At 38.7% G+C, this 22,507-nt stretch overlaps 1 protein-coding gene across 2 annotated transcripts; it reads right to left on the reverse strand.

The window, feature by feature from the left end:
• Positions 1 to 45: 45 nt before the first annotated feature.
• On the reverse strand, positions 46 to 17,487 carry RAB5A (RAB5A, member RAS oncogene family). 2 transcript variants are annotated; one of them, XM_049798907.1, is made up of 6 exons: positions 17,469 to 17,487; positions 10,795 to 11,045; positions 6,956 to 7,107; positions 5,853 to 5,975; positions 3,911 to 4,004; positions 46 to 920 (listed from the first exon to the last, which is right to left on the reverse strand). In XM_049798907.1, exons 2-6 carry the CDS (start codon positions 10,955 to 10,957, stop codon positions 805 to 807), a joined length of 648 nt encoding a protein of 215 aa, XP_049654864.1. In that variant the 5' UTR covers positions 10,958 to 11,045; positions 17,469 to 17,487; the 3' UTR covers positions 46 to 804. The 2 variants fall into 2 exon arrangements, with proteins under 2 accessions (XP_049654864.1, XP_049654863.1); XM_049798906.1 differs by lacking the exon at positions 17,469 to 17,487 and adding an exon at positions 17,157 to 17,429.
• Between the last annotated feature and the right edge of the window lie 5,020 nt (positions 17,488 to 22,507).

The following is a 22,507-nucleotide window of genomic DNA, read 5'->3' on the forward strand; positions in this document are numbered from 1 at the left end:
TGTAATGGCCAGCAATGATCAAAAACAAGAAAGAAGTCACAGACACCAATTTTGTTGTGGTTTTACTTGAAGAGCTCTTACAGTTTGTAGAGGGGAAAAAAAAAAGAGAGATCCTAAGTTGTAAAGTTGAATTTACTGGTCTGTACCCTCTGAACAGATTAGAAATGAAGTTAAACTTGATTTATCACTAATTCCTTTAGATAACTGACTGGGTTGATATAATTTACATACAGTGTACCAACAAAAACTCCACTTTCCTGCAAGCACAGGGGTCAAAATTGTTAATGCAAGTATTATTTGTAATTAAATTATTAACTATGGAATGTATAACTAAACAGTAGATACCTGCAGAAACAACTGGTTGCATCAATACTGTGAATAAGTTTGAGTAATTTTTAGACCCTGTTTCTAAAAAGGTTTTAAAGCACAATTGAGAATTATGAAAAGTCCCAACTCTATTTATTATAACAGTAATCAGTATTGAGGCTACAGGAACTGGCCAATTAGGTCCACAGAAAGCAGTTCTTCTACAGCCCTAATGGTAAGTGATTTTTAAAACCTTTCAACTGAAGGAAGTTTATTCCGATTCCATCTCTCCTCTACTGCTGAAACATTATAGCCAGTGGTGGATACATGCATGTTAAAATTTTAGGTCAAAAGAAAAATCTGTATCATGAACTTGACTATTGTAAGTCTCTTCGCTGTTTGGAAGCTGTACTGGGCCAGGTTAAGCACTCCAATTCCATGGTTATTAACAGTTAGGAAGCAGAAGAATATTCAGAACAGTTTAAAGCAATTGATGTTTTAGTTACTACAACATTGACTCTTGGGTGGTTGCGTGGGTTCAGTAAGGTCTACTCCTCTTCCTCTGGCAGAGTTTGCTCCTGCATTCTGTGGTTCATTCTTGGGCAATTTTTTTGCTATAAAATCAACAAGAAGTAAGAGTTAAAACTGAGATTGTACTAAGATTAAATCACCTGAGCACACAAACAGTCAACACTTTATTACTCTATAAGCATATCAATATAATCACTATAAAATCTGATTTGATTCAGTGTGTTGGTAATAAAAGAAGTTAAGACACTTAACTTCTTAATGATTAACTACCTTATCTATGATTTTCAAGAGTGAAATGCATTAGCAACTTGAGCAGTAAAATTTATCTGCGCTGGTATGCTATGCCAGTAAATGATGGCTCTTGTGGGAATCCACCTACAGAACAGGCTTTAAGATCAGGATGTTAGTGCTAAAAGATACAGAAAGACTGAAAAGGCACAAAACACAGAAAGAAATGGGTCAAACTACTGCTCAGCTATCTAGCCAGAGTAACTTTTTGCATACAACATATAAAGTAGCACTCGGCACTAGATCAAGTCTCCTCTTTTTTGCAAGCTCTCTCTTCTCTCCAGCTCTTACAAGTCAATTGACAGTGATAATTTCTTTGTTGTCCTTGTAGCTCCAGGGTAGCTCCTCAGTCCTGAGGTGAAAGATAAGGGTAACAGATGTTACCCTTCTGAGCAGTAGCTCATCTTAGCAATATTCTGATGGAGAGAATGCTAAATTCTATGTAAAAGGACTTCCATAGGGCCGTCTTGCCCATGTTACCAGGACCCAACAACCATCCCTGTTCTACAGTTTGGCTGCATGCTTCAACACCAAAGCAATTACTTTGACCAGCTTTTTTTCCTAAAAGGAATGAAATGCAAGTATAACAGCCAGAAACCCAGCAGAGTACAAATCAACAAGATGTGTTATGATGCTAGATAATCTCAGGGTGCTAGGTAATCTCATCTAGGCTCCCTTTCCCACAAAAGGTTAGACCAGACCATCTATGGAGGTCCTTTCCAACTTGGGCTGTTCTATGATTCTGTGATAGAACCCAAGAGTTGACATGGTATTAAGCTGCTGAGACAGTACAAAGGGACAAAGCACCAGTTGAAAAATGCTGTCAGATCACTGTTGTTTTGGATTCTAGATACATTCTAGACCTGTAAATTAATATGATTTTTTGTAACTGGAAGCTCTGAATGAGCTCTGAAGCAGTCAATTTACAAGCAGCTGTAGTTTGCATCCCTCAATTCTGTCCATGTTCTCATTTTTCTTTTTCTCCCATTTTTGAAGACCATATTTACACATGGTCCTAAGAACTGAATCTGTGTTGTGCAAAAGGCCATTCCAAGTTCCATGCAATACTTTTAGCCTCGTCCAGATTTCCTTTCAGGGTCCACTGCTGCACAGATCTTGTTCTGATGCACTGACAAAGCTGAATTTCACTCAATGTGAAAGAATACTCACATGGACAACCAATCTCGCAGACAAAATACCTAGGTACTGACTGGGCATTGTTTTCTCGAGTTTGCTTTGTATACTTCATTAAAATATGGAGAGGTAAGAACTATTGTTGATAAAACAAATTACCAAAAAAATTATCAGATTTTGGGGATTCTCTTTTTTTTTTTAAACATGCAAACTGCATCTTTAAACAAATTAATTTTAAAATTTCACCAGAACAGTGTAATTGAGCATTTCTGTACCATTAAATGCAGGCCTATCCAGAGCATTTATGAGAAAAATTTACTTTCTACTCATACAGTTATGTGTTGTACCCCCCCCTCCCCAAGTATTTATAGTTACTATGAAGCAAGTACTTGTTATAAAGTGTTGCTATAGTGATAATTTAACTTGCATCTGCTCAAAGTTTGAACCACCCCACAAATTACTTTCTGCTTTACTGATCTGGAAAGCAGAAGATAAGAGCTCTTTAGAAACATTTAATTTTGATAGCAATGCTATTTTTCACAAAAAGTGGGATGGAGAGGTCACTGTAGTGCAAAACATGAAACAGATTTAATAAGGTTATTTGACAGTATACATTACTATACCCCAGTAGCAGTGATTAAGGTTATTACTAAATAGGTTGGTGACCAGCCTAAAAACACATGCTTTCTTTTTCCTTCACTTTCAAAGTTTTATTAACAACGAAATATAATTTTGTGTCTATCAATGGACTTCACAAAATTTCTTAGTAATTTATACCTACTGTTACATGTTAGCATCTCTACAGAAATCCCTAAGATTGTTAGGCCTAAAAATGTATTAGTAAATTTATTTTTCACATGAAGTGTCCTTTATTTATACTTGGACATTGCATTTAAGCGCACATTGTCATCTTTGGCACAACTTTCGGATTTCAGATAGCTGCATTTGGAATTCAAGCAAAATTTTAACACTAAAGTATATTTAGCAAATATTTTGCTTAGACTAAAATGAATACTTGACTTTTTTTTTAAGCAAGCCTATTATCATTTTGCCATTTTGAAATGTTTCCAGCTTCAATTACAGCTGTCTCATAAGGGGTACGTTATTCCAGGTTCTGCACCTATCCAAGGCAGTGTGGAATCTGCTGCAAAAAACATACCATCAAAAGGCACGCATGTATACACTTTCACTTACATTCTTACACTAATTTGATTAAAAAATGTCAAGTACATCTTACAATTAAGAAAAGCTCTGTAAAGCTTTTCATAGTTACCTATACGATGGGAAAGGTGGGGGTTTTTTGTATATAACAACTAAAGTTTAATTTTGCTTGAACTTAAAGTAGTTCAAGTTTTCATTATGGAATCAAAACAGGTAAACGGAGCTTGCTGACAGACTTCAGAAGTGACCTAGCTTAGCTATTCCAACTTAACCCAAGCGTTTTGGTGCTTGACAGAAGGCCTGTGCAACTGTGCTTCAAGTAAGTTTATCTGACTTCTGAAAATCAAAAAGGATCTGAAAGGGCCTAAGGAAACTTCACTGCCAGAAATAATTCAGGTGAAAACCAAAAGATCTTGGGTTCGGAAGATTGTGATGGTATGTATCTCATGAAAACATTTCCCTTAAATTCTCAGTTTGTTCATAAACTCACCAATTGCCATGAATATTTCATTTACATTCATAGATGTTTTGGCAGACGTCTCCATGAACAATAAGCTGTTGTCATCTGCATAAGCCTGTGCTTCCTGAAAGTTAACATAAGAATGCATTACTTGATAAAAAAAATAAAAATTACATAATCATTACACATTGTACTTTTATTGCTACTGAGGAACAACTTCTATACCATTTTGAAAGAAAGTTTGTTTAGACAGCCATGTGACAATGTGTTATTCATCAGCTATGAAGAAGTCACAATTCCATCGTGCAGTTAAACATTTAGAACTGCAATCTTAAAAATCCCTACTTATCTTAAAAATATCCAGATGGAAAAATCTCAGACAAAACTAAATAATAAATAAAAACATTTATTAAAAAGTCAACCCTGATCCAGAACACTAGCTGTGATAGCAAGAACGAATAAGCTCCAGGTAAGTGCCATCAAATATCAGAAAGTCTATTATTACCCTGGAAAGAAGGCAGTTTGTGAACTATCTTGAATCTTTCATTGAGGCAGATGCATCAGAACAGTTTCATTATCCTGACAGAAATTCAAAATTATAAAACAAATACAGTAGCAAGTATCTTGCCACATTATCTCCTTTTCAGGCTGAATTTTGATCTGAATACACTGTTTGCAAGAAGTTTCCTATTTTTGCCACTTCCTGTTAGCCAATTCAGCTGACAATCCCCAGCTTATGCTTGTGTAACTGCCATTGCATTCAATAGGAAATCTGCAAAAAGCCAAACTACAGAATACCTATGATGAAAAAAATAATCTACAGCATTCTATATTCATTTAAGTGACATCTGCTAGTATCTATGTAACTATATCTGAAATAACACATGAACAAATACCTAGACATCTAAAACATGCTTTGTCATGAGAAAGGATTGTCAAGCCTGTGAGGAGCCCATAAATCCACATTAACAAAAGAACGAACATTTGAAAGACATTAAGATTGTAATTGTACAAAAAATAGTAACGGTAGTTCTACTTTGGTAATTAAATTTGATTAAGTTTTTGATTGCAGACATATGAAATTTTTGTGAATTACCACAATTTTTTACAAAGCACAAAGGTCTTCTGTTACACAGCTTTATGTTACCATTGGCACGTAAGTACAAAATTAGAAAACCACATTGTTGAATTCTGGCAGAAAAATACCTAAAACACACTGCTAACCTTCATAGTCCGACTCCTACGGTTATAAAAGGATTCATTACTATACACAGCAGTATCTCACACAGTGACACCAAATACCAATTAAAACCATTAAGAGAATTAATGACTAATAAAGACTATCTTAATTCAAATTTAATCAATCATGAATGGACCAGAACCACCTGCAGTAAGTTTTACATGCTTTGGCAGCTATTTTCTGATGACTCAGTTAAACTTTCTAGAAGATAAAAATATATCAGTGAAAGCACAGATATATCCACTAAACTAAAAAGAATGCCATGAAAACCACAATTAAAACTTACACACTGCTTCAACAGTATGGCCTAAGCAAGTTAAGCACATCAATCAGCTTTGTATCATATGATAATCAAAATTCTCCTGCTGACAAGTCAGAGAGAATGGTTTGCACTGAGAGCTACTAGCTCACCCATTGAAACTCTAGTTACTGGTAATTTTGGGTAGAAGACAAGAGGCCACACCAAAGAACAGAACTGCAATTAGCCTTAAAAATATGCAAATAAATTAGTTATTCCTCAAAGTCAAACTTAATTCTTCAAAAAAGTCTATTGCTACATATCACTTGTACAGAAATAGATTTTTTCAGTACCATGCATAATTTAATTAGTCTCAGCTGATGTTTATATTTAACAGCATGACCTCTATAACAACTAGCTAGGCTATGCATATAAGCTACTCCTACGTTTATTTACTTTCTATTTCAAGAAATATACAGAAATTATGTACATACCTGGAAATCCACAGCTCTTTTGTTAGCTAGATCAGCTTTGTTTCCTGCTAAAGCTATTACAATGTTAGGACTTGCTTGTCGCTGAAGTTCTTTGACCCAATTTTTCGCTCTGGCAAAGGATTCCTGTTAATGATTGCAAAATGATGCAACTGAGTTTTGTCATCCTTTTGTACTCACCTATTATCCCAATCTCTGTTATCTATACTTCAAGCAAAAGACCAATGCAAGACTGCTACCTTTGTCCAAAGGCACACTCCAACTTACCAAGTGAGCTTTTTAAAATGAAACATTCCTACCTTAGTTCTCAAATGTGCTTAGTTGGGATAATGCTGAAAAAGTAAGTGAAGATAGGAAGATCTTTGTGTTGACAGAGTAAGGAAAGAGAAGTGATTGAGAGAGAAAACAGGAATTTAAATTTCTCTTCTAGAAGAATCAAGTTTATGAACAGCTATATTGAAAGGGTCTCGAAACACTTTCTAATTACTGAGCATTGTTCATTATGGTACAGGGCTTCTGGGTTTTTTTGAGGGTTTTGGTTTTTAAGTCTCATTTTACCAAAACCAAGTGACGCTTATGCGATCCAAGTTCAAATAAAAAGAAATCACATAACCTTAGGGTTTGGTCTCAATGGCTTGTGCTGCCTTTCCAAGTGTATCTTGCATTAATACAATATTAAAAATAATGTCTTTCACAATCAGAAATAAAGTGCCACCATGAATGTGGTGAGAGTAACACCTTAATTCTGATGAACTGATTTAAAGGTGGGTTTGAAACACTTCCACAACAGAATTTGCTTTCTTTCTCTCTTTAATACAATAAAACAACCCCTAGAAATAGTCTTTTGGCAAGAAAAGTTTACAGACACAATTTAACATTACATAGTCCAACATGAAATAAGCAACCTGATCCAGTAAAAGATGTCACTGCCCATGGCAGGGGGTTTGGACTAGATGACCTTTAAAGGCCCCTTCCAACGCAAACCATTCTCTGATTCTATGCAACAATGAATTGATTCACACAAATCAGTGAGAAAAATTAAGGAAAGATCGATGCAAGACTGCTACTTCCAAATCCCCCTTGTGCCTCCCTAATATAGTACTTACCTCATTTGTGATGTCGTATACCACTATAGCTGCTTGTGCTCCTCTGTAGTACATGGGTGCTAAACTGTGGTACCGCTCTTGCCCAGCAGTATCCCAGATTTCAAATTTTACCGTTGTATCGTCAAGACATACAGTCTGGGTTAGAAAAGCAGCTACAAAAAAGACAGAGGTGCTGAAACCAGAAATCTGCTTGTATCTCTATATTCTTATAAAATTATGTTCAGAGATGCAAGTATTTCCATAAACAATTCAAGCCTATTATTAAAATATAGCAGGTTTGAAGCAAGCATTAGCTGATAGACCATAACTCTGATCAACACAGAACAGTTATTTAAACAACCAGTCTTTTGTCAAGTTAAGGACGTAACAAAGCAATAATTGGAAAGAACCCCCCCCCACCTTCTTTTTTAGTAGTGAATCTGAGTAACCACAAGCCTTCTCTTAAGTCTTCTAGAAACACTTCTTCCTGCTTCAACAGACTATACAGAGTACCAGTAATAGCATCCCATCATGTTATATTCCCACAGTTGAGACATTTACAGTTCTATACATTTACATTACTTGAATAGTATTTTAAAGCCTTGATTTTCAGCTCCTGACAACTCCACTTTAACTAATGGGTACGGAAGAAAGAATCACTTCTCAAAAGTTCTTGTTCTTAAAGCAGCCATATTTTGACTTTGCAAGTGATCTCAAGAATTGATTTCAGCATAATTTTGACAGCCTGCAGTTTCAGGGAAACTTGCATCCATTGCCACTACAGCTGAATGCATTACCATAAACCATGGTCTTCTAATTACAGAAAACAGTAAGTCACTTACTCCAAGACTTCAAACAGTTACTCCTAGTAAAGATTTTCCATTCAGATTAAGGTACATATTAGAAATAGGGAGGCAAGTACCCACACAATATAGAAACCCATATTACAAAACTAAGCTAGAATCTCAAGAATTTCTTGGGGAAAATAAACACTGAAAAGCAATATTTCCTTGTACTGGGTTCCCTTAACCCTTTGAGTTTTAACTCAGCCATCTTTTCTACCTTAGCTTTAGAAGTTTAAAAATAAGCACACAGCTGTTACAGAGGTCTGACAGGCTGTCTTGATTACCTGCTTTGTTTGCCCAGTTATAGTACATACACAACAGAAAACGCAATAATTCCAAGAATTTAGTTGAAAGTTTGAGCAATCCAGCATAAATGCTTGGAGTTGTTTTTCCAGCCATACAGTGAAATACTGTGGACTGGCTTGCCCTTGCTCCTTCCACAAACAAACAACAAAAAAATATTTTAAGACCTTCTGCTTGATGAAACACTAAGGGAAGCCCCCTAGTTGGCTGAACTGGGGTCTCTCATCACTAAGCATACTGCCAGACTGTGGCCGATTTAAATCAAATGTCTGAAGAGGCACTGACCCATAATGCTTGCATAGCTGGTATGTTACCCTGTCCCACATACTCCCAAGACATCATAGCTTATGAATCATTCCCGAACTGCTGCAACTTTCAACTCAACTTATTACAGTAAACCAAAAGCAAGTCAATCTTGCTTTATAAAGGACACCATAACTACCATACAGAAGCTGACTAGTTAAGTGGTCAAGTGTTCCTGTTTCAGGGGTATTAGCATCCATCACAGATGAGCAGGCAGGTTGGAGAAGGTAAAGGCTTTGATGTTCCAATGTTAAAGCACCATAAAGCTCTCTAAATGCTAAATATCCAAGCACTCGTAAAACTGGCTCCTCTTGGTAGCTCCTTCAAGCAGCCCAGAACCAAAATAAAAGAAACCAAAAACATACATCCTGCATCAGACTAAGGGCTTCCTCCTCAGAACCAGCTCAACATTCTATTTCTCCAAGGCAGAGACAAGATGTTAAACAAGTGGAATTTGAAGTTCTTACAGACATTCTCTTCAACAGAAGAATGTACCTACACTCCATAAATGAAGGGATGTACTCAGGAAGAGAATTAAAACAAGGGTTTTATTCTATGACATCCTCTTGTTTTTGTTGAAAGGAACATTTCAACCACCACAAAATGCCTGTGGCATTTTGCTTCTGCAAACAAGGTAACTTTCTTCTATCTTGCAAGGCCATAGTAATTGACAATTAATCAGCTGTCTTAATTATCTGAAAGCCTATCATCCTTAACAGCCATACTTTTGTCTTAAGCAAATAACAGGCATTGCTACACCTAGTCTGAAGTGGCAAAGTCTAATTATCAAACACACCACCACCATCCAACATGTCTGCCTTTAACTGGACTGTCTTTCAGATGTTTTTATTCAGATTCACAATGCACATAAGCCCCTCTTTGTTAAAAGGCCCTTCTGTATACAAAGAAAATTACACTTTAGACAACTACAAGCTACAGAGTTAGACAGCTTTCTCTATAGAAAACTTTTTCTGAATCCCAGCATTGCTATGTTTCATATCTCTCAGTTGTATTATATGGCATTTCCTTGTTTCTATTTTATAGAAAAGAGATGCAAGTTAATATAGAGATTACATTAAACTCTATATATCAGAACTTGAACTTAAGCTCTTGTTTAACCATTGTATAGATTTTAAACAGTGTAACGGGGTGTGGGTTATCCCTAGTTCTACCCAGACACTAAACCAAGAAAAAACAAAAAGGATGTTAAATGAATTGGAGATCACTGAAATTGAACAATGAATTTCACTTCATTTTAACAGTGTTTTTTTAACTAAAACCCACGTTGACATTAGGAAGTTAATTCACTATAGATCATATTACCACATAGCTGTATGAGATAATACAGAAACCTTTCACACTAACACTTATCCTAAAGCCATTATAAAACACACAAAGCCAAAAGCAAGCATTAGTAAGACTGCTAAAGGAGGAAAAAAGTGGTTCTCCATTTATGCTGACAGATACACAAAATAAATACATGTAACATCTAGAAATAGGGTAAAAAAAAGATGCAATGAAATTCAGCTTGTATTGATTTTTGTAAGCTTTGTAGATTGTTTACATTTCAACAACTGTTCATGTGTAAAGACACACAGAGACCACAGAAAGAGCTTCACATAAATACTGCAATGAAACAGACTGATTCATGCAAGCAGCAACAGGGACTATTGGAGAATATTTATCAATCCATATATTTGTTTAAGTTTGTATGCCGTTGGGTAGTTTTAGGATAAGTCTAAATTTATCCAAGGACGAATACAGCTCAAAGAACAAGCAACTTCAACATACAATATAATAGAAGAAATCTGTCAGGGGGTTGGGGGTGGGATAAAAATCTGTTCACAGTTAAACAGATTTATTTTTTTTAATTCTAGTAGCCAGCACCTGTTCTGTTTGAAGTCACAAAATATAAAACCAGCACACTAAGTTTTGTGATTACTAACAAAGAAAGGTATATCCAGAAATGTAGCAAGTTCTCCCAAATCAAAAGCAAAGCCAGGATGCATAAATGACAACACAACCTTTTTTGATAATGCAGCACTTTGTTTTCACAGAAACTAAGTTCTTAAGTCTTATTAGGCAGTTATTTCATGCATTAAGCACACAGCACAATTAAAATAGCCACACATCCACCCACAAACAAAATGTAACATCAAGCCCAGTTTTCAAAACTAAGCAGTTCAAGCACACGTTTGCTTTCTCCACTTGACATGGATGTTTGCTACAGCCTTGTGCCAACTACAGCTTCTAGCTTAGAAAGTTATAGTTTTCAATTAGAGACATAGGGCTCAGATTTGATCCTTGCTGTCAATAACCCATTCTAGAAGTGCCATTACATTCAAGGTTGTCAAGGGCAAGGACAACATAAACTCAACGTGAAACAAATTAACAGGATAATTTTCTCACCTCCAATCGTACTTTCTTGAAACTCATGAAACTGTCCTTTTACAAAACGAAGCACCAAACTTGATTTGCCAACTGCAGACTCTCCTAGAAGTACTAGTTTGAACTGGCAAATTTTATTTCCAGCATTTGGCCCATTGGGTCTTGTTGCTCCTCGATTAGCCATGCCCAAATTAGAAAGAAGTCCTTTTTTTCAAGCTCTTGAAAGCAAGTTCCAGGATTCAGATCTCAATGGTGCTTCTGCCAGTAACAACCTGATGTGAAAGACAGTGGGTGGTATTAGATTTACAAAACAAGAAAAATCTTATTCACTAATGCAACATGGACTACATATAACTTGTCCTAATATTTACTAAAATCGATAGTCCAGAGTACAGCTACCATCACTGTTAAGATGTCAACTACAGACAAAAATCTATGACAAATGAACCAGTTATCTTCTTCAGTACCTACTCTTCTTATTAAAGCTTCAAATTTGCACATCAAAACCCAATTATGTTTCTTCTTGCAAGACTTCAGTCTCTTATTTCTTAACAAATCAAGACTGAAGTGTAACACAATGGATTCAGACTTTCACATTATTGGTAAAATATCAAATTACAAGAAATAATATTTTTCCATAATTTTGCTATTGCTAAGCAATATTCCAAAGTCAGCACCACTAAAGGATGCTAAAAAATTGAGCAAATTGGGAAAACTCAATCACCGCATCAAGTTCTTTGCAAGTATACTTCATCAATTCACTTCTATCATGTATATCAAATGCAGTTTCCTTAAATAAAAGTACAGAAGATCTTGACATACAAATCATTAATACATTCTCCAGTTAACAATTGTACTTTAAGAAGGAAACCCACAAAGCCTTCCATATGTAGAAAAATGGATTGTCTTGACCAGTAAGAATTCCAGATCCCTTTGGGCAAGACACCAGAGAACTATCATATGATGATAAATTGCTACTTCCAATACTAACACATGTGCTAGCAGATCAATATTCACAACAAAGATCTTTGTTAACAAGTATGAACAGTGTATTCCTTAGTCTACCTACTCTTCTTTCAAATTCCTTAAAAAAATAATCACAATATTTATTCATATGGACAGGGAAGCCTTTAGACTCTGCTGGTATCACTCCTGAGCCCAAGATTTATGTTTTTACACACTTAACGGTAGAGATTAAATCTTTTTGCAGGTAGGCATTGCTGTATGAAAGACTGGCATAATAATTTTCTGTATTCTCTTTCCTCCCAGTTCCCAAAACAAAATTCCAAGTGAGCCCATTGGAAATATGCCTAAGTAATGGTCACTCAGCTCTCAGCGAGAGAAACACCTGCTTCTGTATTTCTGCTACCAAAAAACCCCAAACCAAAAACCAGTCTATAAATTTGTCCTACTCCAGTTGATTACTTGAATTGTGCACCCTTTGTGGGGATACAGCTTTCCTAGCATCTAGAATGCAAGCAAGTTAGTTTAGAGCATGTTCTCCTACTGCAGAAAATGGCTTTAATACATATGTTGCAAAAAAGGTAAGAAAACTTACTACTTTCAAATTATTTCTTGCTCCTTCTTCCTTATGGTAAAACAACAACATTTTAAACCAAGCAGTAGTCTTTAGCCATCTTCCCATTTCAAACCACTTAGCACATCAGGCACTTGAGCATTCCAGTTTGCTACACACCTAGCTCAGACACTAATCCTTCACTCTCCTTCCCAACTCTCCCTTTTGTAAACTCAACGCAAGTCCCAAAGAATCTTCTTTTCTGGAAAGTGCTTCTAGCACTCTAGCAGAATCCCATCCTCCACTAAGATAGTCCCTTACAAACTAATTTCTATGCAATAAGTGAGAAAGAAATCTTAGCATCATTTATTCACTAACATAACAGTTGAAAAACTGGTATATTATTTCTCAGTGTAAACAGAACTTGAATATAGGTCTTAGAAAAAAAAACATTTTCAACGTCTTAAAGGCACTCCTATCCGCTCATGTTGCTCATTTTCCCATACCTCTCAAAATAATTTAGCTTCTTCCAGGCAGGATATTCCAAGCTTGTATTCATCCCTGTCTGTCCTGAGTTTGTGTCCTGTTTGACTGTTATGATATTCTTAAATCAACAGATTTTTTTTTTAATTGCACATGATCTAATCAATATCAAATTTTAGACATATGTTCTTACAAACATGTGAAAGTGTACTACAGTGAAAGAATGTTTCTCTGAAGCAAAAAAGCCCCTGCATATCCAACCACCATTATTAAGTACCATGATCACTATGTACTAAAATTCTTTCTCATTAATTTTGGTTGAATATTTTAGAATACAGTAATGGATCCAGTTATTTTAAAAGTACCAGACCTTTCATCCTTACAACATAAAACAATTCATGCACAGCTGGTGTATCGATTCTCAGGCAAGACTCTTCCCCCCCACATGTGCTGCTGAAATATGCTTCAGAAGTTGTGGAGCAATTTGGATAAAAATGAATCAGTGACAACAGTTAATCTCTCCCTAATTATACTGTAAGAGAGAAAGCAGCAAGGCATAGCCAAAATATAGGTAGCTCAAAATACGGTTAGCCATTTGTTTATATTTTCCTTTGCAAAAGTAATGAAGACAATTAAGTTATTTCTGTTTTAAAATGAAATACGCCTGTTTGCTATAGCATTCTAGTGTGTTTGGATAACCATGATATAATTTAAAACCTTTTAATCTTAATTCCTTCCATGTTTTTCTACACTCTGCAGCATCAACAAAGGCTCAAGGACTATACCTAATGACCACGTGAGTTAGTACTCTTTGGAGCAAGTGACTTCTAGATGACACACAGTAAGGAAATCAACCCACGACACTGGTTACTAGCTATGACTACTTTTTCGCTTGCTGTTTCGCATATTGAGAGCAAAAGGAGGCATGATAGAAAAACAGGCAAGACTGATTTATCTCACATAATACCTTATTTGTTTCAACCGGCCATTTACAGCTTTTAGTTATTCAGATTTATATCACCTACAAAACAGTAATTACTATCCCTTGAAAAACTCCTTTAGAACCCAAAGCTGAAACAGGTTGTCAAGAAAAATAGCTACCTAATTCAATTTTTGTAGATGTCCAAGCTACAGAAGCTGTAAAACTACAGCTGTAGTGTAAACACACACTTACAACAATATCCCCCCCTCCTCAAATCATTCTAGACACTCAGATACCACGTACAAAAGTAACTAGCTGTCAAGATGACAGAGATCACACTACCTCAGAGGAAGGCCAACAAGTCCCAGAAACATACTTCAAACATCATTCATTCAATAGTCACATCAATATATCTAATAACTTAATAAAACCTACTACAGTCATACCGCCCACTTTTTAACAGCTCAGGATGAAAAAAACATGCAAGACTGAAAAAACTGATAAGAGCATTTTGATGTATTAAAAAAGTCACTAACACCTGTAAGTGTATATTGAAATCACCACCTTTTGAAGTTTCAGATGACATTGAAACTGTTCAGTAAGTTTATAACATGGCAGCATGGAAACATGAAAAACAAGGAACAGATTTTCGTAATCTGAAGAGAAGCAGTACTACAGTTTGGCATAGCCATTACAGAATGTTTTCAGCCTGTTCTTTTCACATTTGTGTGATGAACATAGGGCCTCACAAGGATTTAAAAGTAGATTTCAATGCTACAGACTCCATGCATTCTCCAAGTGTCAGGTCACATTCATTCGCCAGTTCCTTAAGTCACCTGTAAAATACTAGCATTGAGAACTAAAAAAACCCGCACCACACAAGAGTGGAATACTACATTCAGTACCCTACACACACACCGCAAATTCAAGTCATTTCTGGCAAATCACTTTCCAGACAACTCCAAACACTTATTTCAAGTGCTTAGCAGCCATACCTATTTTTTACCCTTAGCTTTGGTGAAAATTTCTAGGAAAAGACCTGCTAACATCCCCCCCCTCCATTTTTGTATGCTAAGCAGACTTTGTATTCAATGTGTTTGTAACGTGTGAAGAAAGAAAACTTTGGTAAGACATTTTCATTCATCTGCACAAAAGCAAGTACACAACTGTTGGACTTGAACCAAGCTCTTAAACTGATACATATAGAAGTTATGTAATGAAATTACTTATATAAAAATCTTCTGAGGAAAATACTATGGAAGTTTCTTAGACAGATGGCTTCACATGGATAATAATGAGGGAGATTTTCTTACTTTTATAGAGTTTAATGTGAGAACTCCATCATGTATTAAAAAGCAAGGCCCATTTTACAGTCTTGGGCACTGCAGATACATAGGTCCTTCTAGTAAGTAGGAACTTTACTGTTCTCGTGAAGACCCCCAAAGGCACAGCAGCTCCATGCTGAGAAGCCAGAACAACAAAGTTTGGAGCACATGATTAGGAAAGTACTCCAGTTAATCCTACCAAGTAATTTACCAGATGTTGGGTATTCTCATCACTCTAGAAGAGAAATTCATATGCTGCTAAATAGTCTTTGTTAATGAGTTTTATTTATGAAAGAGTCATAAGTATTTTAATAGGTCACCACACAAATTTTACTACATTTGAGTCTGCGTACAGAATACCAACAGTCCTAGCCAATACCTACAAAATCACAGTTTAACAGCATAGTTCACAGTCATGTAAGCATTCAGATCAGTGCCTATTTTAAACTACAAGAAAGCTAATACAGAAGTATCAAAATAACACTAGTGACAAAAGCCAGCCTACTGAACAGATTAAGACAGCTAACACTGTTCCTACAGTGAATGTGATTAGAGTGCATTACCAAAAACAAAGACCACAACAAAAATTCAGGATATATTTAAAACTCGAACATTCCACCACTTTTACATTTCAGGGCAAATGACAGCGTTTCCTACCATGAACACACTTACTACTGTAGTAATTTCTAATAAACTTTTTCACACTCCATGAACAGAGACAGATTATACAACGCTGAGGTTGCAACCATTATCTACTTCAAATTTGTTTATACTGGACTATCTTGAATGTTTTAAAAAGCCTTATTTATTAGACGCTCCTGATAACCATTTTTGGTTTTTTTTCCCCCTTCCAGGCTTGGCAGAGTTAGTGTGGCATCTTACTGCAGTTTTCAAGACAGTTATATGTACGACTGTCAAAACGCTTGTCACATATAAGCCAGTTTATATTGAAACATGATGAGACAGTAAGTTAAACAAGTGAATCAACACAGTCACTGCAAAAAAGTCATATCCTTCCAATTAAAGATAATAACCTCATAAGCTCACATGAATGATGTATAGTACCAATTGCTTTCAGATAAACTGATTTATCATACAGGAAACATAAGTAACGATGACTGTACTGTCATTGTCTCTAGCCACCTCACTTCAGCCAACATCTACCTTTTTCCTGATATTTCTTATTACAGAGTAACAATACACACATGCAATCTAGCCTGCCTGCAACTCTGAAAAGTCACTACCACATTGGAAAAAACAAAAATGCCACGCTTTTTACTCAGAATGAAGTTTACATGGAAGAAGCTGATTAGTTTCAGCTGCTTAATTAGCTGTTCAGCCTCTCTTTTCCATCCCCAGGCTCTGAAAGAGGCATAAAGTAGAAAAAAAATTAAAAAACCGAAAATGCTGAGAGAGTAGCCTTTCATGGCCCATTGTTTGGAACATTTTGATACTTTTTAAACAATTCAGCTCTCCTCTGAAACAGAAGAGGGCATAGGTTTATTCCTGCACCACACTCTAGCTTTATGTCTAGTTCCAGTTAAGTCTTACGTAGAGCATACCCAGTGTACTAGGGCCGTGGTGATCCCCCCGAATGGCGACGTGTTGTCAGAGTATTTTACTTCCCACCTTATTCAGCGTCCCTCCTCCAGCCGCAAGTGAAAGGGAAAGCGAGGGACCCATCACCCAACCTCCCCCTCCACACCTCACAAGCAACTCGAAGGGAGAAACCCTGCCCTTGTAGCTGGACCCAGAGAGCCGTAACTCACTGCAGGAGAGCCCGCAGGCAGGGAAGGATCCCCGCTCTCTCCTTCTCGCCGCAGTCCCGGGCCCAGCCCCTCCAACCCCGGCCGCCGCCGCCGCCGTCACCACCACCTCCCCTCCCCCGCGGCTCCCTTCCAGGCACAGGAATAAGGGGAAGTGGGAAAATCGGGGGCGCCATTTTGAGACGGGAAGGGAGAGACCAGCCTCGCCTCCCCGCCCCGCACGCCGGGCTGCCCACCTCGGCAACCCGCACCACGGCCCAGTGTTTCCGCAGGCCGCGGCGGCCGCCGGCAGGATTCCGAAGAGACGCCCCCCTCCCTTCGCCCCCCCCACCTCTCCGCCGGGCCCCCCCGCCCCGCCTCCGCCTCCTCACCTGGCCGGGCCGCGGCGGCCGCGCGCGGGGGAGGGGGAGTAGGGGGAGCCGCGGGAGCCGGGCGGCGGCGGTGCAGCGACGTCCGTCCGTCCGTCCGTCCGTCGGGGCTGGCGGGTGAGCCGGGGCAGGGTGGGCGGAGGAGGGGGAAGAGGGGAGGCGGCTCCTCAGCGGGGCGCGGGAGAGGGGTGGGGGCGAGGGGCGGGGGCGCAGCCGTGCCTCACCCAGCCCGCCGCCGACTTCCGCCGCCGCTGCCGCCGCCTGTGCCCCGACCAAAACACACACACACACACATACACACACGGACGCACGTACTTCCGCCGCCGCCACGTCACGGTCCGCACGCGGCATGCGCTTCCGGTTCGCCCGCGCGTCACGTGACTCCCTTTCTTTCCCCACCTCCTCCTCCTTTAGTTTCCTCTTCCCGTCCCCCCCCACCCCGGGCGGGAAGCGCGGCCGTTACCAAGGCAACACGGGGGGGGCCTAGAAACCCTTCCATACCTTCCCCCTCCCCCCCCCTCCCCGCAACAATCGCCACGTGCCAGCCCGCGCGGAGGCCTCTGGGAGAGGCGCGAGGCGGGCTGGGCGTCCCGGCCGGACCGCGGCACCGGGAGGGAGAGAGGGGTGCGTTCCCCCGCCCCCTCCCCCTCTCAGGTTCGCTGACTGTGTTTTGTAGCCGGGCAAATCCCGAGGAGAGAGTAGTCTCTGCAGAGGTGGCCGGTCAGCGGGGTGGGAGCTTCGTCCGTTTGACCCGCAGGGTGTCCCGTACCTCCCGTTTCTCCTCGATGCCGAGGAGAAGGGTCTCTGGGAGCCACCAAGCATCTCCTGTCCCTGTCCTCTAGGGACTGCGGGTGCAGCGCAGCCTGAGGAGGCCACGGAGGTGCCAGGGATGGGAGCTGGGTGCCGCACAGAAAAGGCCTGGTTTAATCCTTTAAAAGAACCAGATTCCAAAGCCATTAGTCAAATGAGTTGAAAGAAGGAATTACGCAGGAAAAGCTGAATTACAGTTGGGAATTTGCCTAGCCTTTTTTTGAAATTGAACAACCACTGAAAAAGCCTTAGAGATGGGCTCATTATTGGGAGAGTGCTAAATCTTAAGAGAACAGGTTGCTAACACAGAACAAGTCTTGAAGGCTTAGTGGGTGGATACAAACAATCTGGCTTAATACATGCAAATACTAAGTAACACCTTGCTCTAGAGGTTGTTGGACAAACATCATGCATTCTCTGTATTATGGGTGTATTTTATGAAGTCTTTGTGATCCTGTGTGTCTGGTTTTATGTCAATAACTGAGGAAGAATGCTGAAAAATTTGAGGATAATTCAAGGATGGCCTTCAAGAATAGCAAAAAGACTAGAAAACTTGCCTCATGCTGGAAGGTGCGATCATCTGCTGACCTTGTAAGAGTAGGGTAAGGATCACTTGGTCACAGAGTGTAAGAGGGCTGTATAGGAAACAAAACAGTGATGTTTTGTCTGTCTTCAATCTAGCAGATTTAACAAGGTCTAATAGTTGGCATTTGAAGGAAATAACAGAACTGGTAAGACATTTAATAAGTTTATCAATAATGGTGTTTAATCATTGGTACAATTTAATGGAGATTGTTTAGATATTCCATCACTGGAAATACTGAATCAAGATTCAGTGTTGCTGCCTTCTCAAAACATGCTTTAGTTCAACCACATGTATTTAACTGAAACAAAAACTAAGGTAGGGAAAGCCAATGGCCGGTGTTATACCAGAGCGGAGGCTCCGTTATGGCATTCATTCATAAAATATATGACTTTAATGTTAGTTGTCCAGTCAGTCCTCTTCCCAATGCAAGTTTATCTTTGCCTGTTGCTGCAACTTTAGGAATATGCCAAGAACAGAAAGAAAGGTATAATCAATCATGTCACAGCCCCCCCCTTTTTTTTTATAGTCTCCACTCTTTAGTGCTGCTTTAGAAATATCTCACTACTTGTAAAATACTATAGCCGATGGCCTTGTAGAATGAGAGGGAAATTAACAAATTTCATATTTGTCTCCTTTCGTCTTTTCCTTTTTTTGGGTCTTTTTTCCCCTTCCCTAGTATGGACATATCAATACTTTAAAAATTACTGAAGTGAATGGAATAAAACCCAACTGTTCTTTTTCTTTTCATCTTCTTCAGTTCTTCTTTTCCATGTACTTTTCCCTTGTTAGCAGATTGGTCTCACCATTCTGCTTTACTAAATAAAAGTTAATCACATACATAAATGCTTTTTGTAAGGCCAATATATAACTTTAAAAAAGTGAAAAAGACTTTGAGTTCACCAGTGATGTAGAATGCCAGATTAGCTCCAGAGAAATGTGTTTGAAAGTATGCAAGTTTTCCAAGCTGTGAGTTTGCTGAAGCTTACAGTAAAAATTTATTTTGAGAATATTTGTAGGAGTTGCCCCTTAAATCAGGTAATCCTGCCCTAATGCACTGCTTATTTGCCATAACCCTCTGACTGTTTTCAGTATGTTCAGCTGGGCTGCAGGATTTGCTGAGCAAAACATCAGAATCCTGATAAACAGGTGTTTTTTGCTATATACATGATGACCATACATCCAAGCACCAGCCAGCATCCAACCAGCCTGGCAGCTGCTCACTTGCTCGCTCTCTCACTCACTCACCTCCCTGCCATGGGGCAGAGAATAGAACAGGAAGAAAAAAAGCAAGAAAACTTGTGGGTCAAGATAAAGATAGTTTAATAGATGAAGAAAAGAGGAGGGGGGAAAGGCAATATGAAGGAAATCACTCACTACCTCCCACAAACAGACCAATGTCCAACCAGTCTCCAAGCAGCAGCTGTCTTGGAAGCCAGCTCCTTCTTCCTCTACCTCCAATTTTTATTGCTGAGTATGATGCTATGTGATATGGGATATCCCTTTTATCAATTTGTCTCAGCTGTCCTGGCTGTGTTCCCCTCCCAAGTTTCTTGCCCACTCCCAGCATACCCTCTGGGTGGGCACAATGACAAAGTGAGGAAAATGAGAAAGCCTTGACCCTGTGCAAGCACTGTTCAGCAATAGCTGAAGTATTGCTGCATTATCAACACTGTCTTAGTCACAAATCCAAACACCATCACCATACAGGCTGCTATGAAGAAAATTAACTCCATCCTAGCCAGACCCAGTACATACATGGACAGTTTTCAATTTAAAAAAAATGAAAATACTACACTGTGAAGCTTTAGAATGACTTGAACTTAAATTCAGTTTAGAGATTAAATGCTCATGTCATACCTGGCATTTCATGTTTCACTTGATCTACTCAAATAAAGAGCCACTGATGGAAGGTATGATCCTAGTCCATTTCTGTTTCCAACTGCAAGCTTACACCTCTTGAGTAGGTTGTGATACCCTACAGCTGCAGGGTGAGTTGGATCAACCGCTGATGTCATGCAAAAGTTATTCACTAAAAGACATGGGTTTGCAGTGGCTCAGCTGACTGAGCCAGCTCATCTGTGGCTGCAGACTGACTAGATCTGTTGCAGATGAAAGTGATGAAAGTAAACCAGTGAGTTTAGAGAAGAGAAAGACCCAAGAACGACCGACCTGTTTGGCAGTGAAATTTGGTTAGGTGTAATGTGAAACCACACGCTCAATTTACACAAGAAGGAGAGAAAATACAAAACACAATGCAGCAACGTTCAGAAAAAAAGAACCGTAACATTCCATATGTAGGGAACAGATATTCTATACTTCTAAAATAAATAAATAAATAAATAAATACTTTCTAAAATCAGAGTAATCTTTCAGATTAGCAAATGTATCTGAAATTCAAGGCTGAATGGGTTTTTTGATGCAGGAATTATATTCATGTGATATAGTTGCACTAATAAAAAGGGGGCAAAAGTGATAAAGAATGTATTACTTTCACATGAGAGATTAGAGAATTTTTCTCCAAAATCCTTTGAACAGACTTAAGATATGTTGCAGTAGGCCATTTTGCTGAAACTGCTAGCAATGCAGTTTTGCTAGAATGCAAATCTCACATGCTTTTTGTCTGACAAGGATATAGGCAATCCATGTTTTGAATTGTGTGATGGATGCACGCTGAGACTCGGATACTACAACAGCAGAACTACAATGCTGGTGTGTGACTAGAAAGTGTGTGTTACGGCCATGAGGTTCCTACTGGCTAAATAACCCCCTGGCTGCAACACAGAGCTATAGTATGTCTCTCTTGCTTTGCAAAAATCCCAAATTGTTCATAGCTGGTTGATGCTGACATACAAGGTTAGCAGGCAGCAAAGATCCACTGTGAATGTGCAAAATAGAGGCAGGAGAGTGTGCAGCAGTAATCAAATGACTGAGTTCCAGTTATTGTATTTTGGGCTTGGCAGGTCTCTCTGAATGTTAGCGGTGAAGATGAGTTTCTTCTGTTGTAGTCTGGACAAATAGCTGTTTTAAGAAAAGCTCTGAAATTACCCGGATAGCCCTGTCAGTGATCACGTTTTCATATTTTATGTCATCTTGGGTCGTACATCAAATACCAAAAGTGAAATTGTGTTGGATGACATTAACAAAATAAATTTATGTTAGTGGATCATGATTTCACCAGATGGATTTCTATGTATTCTAGCATTTCTCTGCAGAGTTTAATAATATGGCCTCTTCAGTCTTTTTCTGTTTAACTCTGACTCTAGATGTGTAATAATAAATGAAAGTTTTCTTTAGAGGATGTGCAGAATCTCTTTATTCTGTTTGAACTTCCCAGATCTGTTTTTGTGTGTCCATCTGCTTTAATATCCTTTTTTCTGTCTTTCTTCTATCTCTGCTTGTGTACATTTTCTCTGTACATCCATTGGTTGGGTCATATCATAGCATATAGAATATGTGCAGCACATAGAAAGCAGTCATTTTCCATCCGTGAATGAGTTGAATAAAACCATGAAAGTAGCCAGGCAGTAACAACAGCAAAGTGTATCAGCATAGCTAACGTCCTTCAACAGTTTCACAAAATTTGCAGCATTTTACATCAGGTTCTCTGGCCTTCAGAGACCTTAACGAATATACAAACTTAGTGCTTTGACTGCCATCTATGCCAGCACCGTAGTCAGAATGAGAACTGTGTTGCAGAACATGGGGTCTTTGTGCTTCATAAAGAAAGTAAAATGCAGGGTTTTAGTCAGTTTCCATTCCTCTGTTTTAGCCTGAGCAAGACAGAAAAAGGCAGTATATTGTGGGAATTGGATGTCAGCAAATAGTGGTAACTTTCAAATGACAAGTACTATTAAGTAAAAAAGTACTGCTGTAGAATGGAATGTTTTGTTCAACTTTTTCTCAAACAGATTTCTCTAGACATCTGATTTTTAACATAGGAGATGACAAATTCATACTG

This window comes from Accipiter gentilis, chromosome 4 (genome assembly GCF_929443795.1).
Source record: "Accipiter gentilis chromosome 4, bAccGen1.1, whole genome shotgun sequence".
In the NCBI taxonomy this organism is placed as follows: domain Eukaryota; kingdom Metazoa; phylum Chordata; class Aves; order Accipitriformes; family Accipitridae; genus Astur; species Astur gentilis.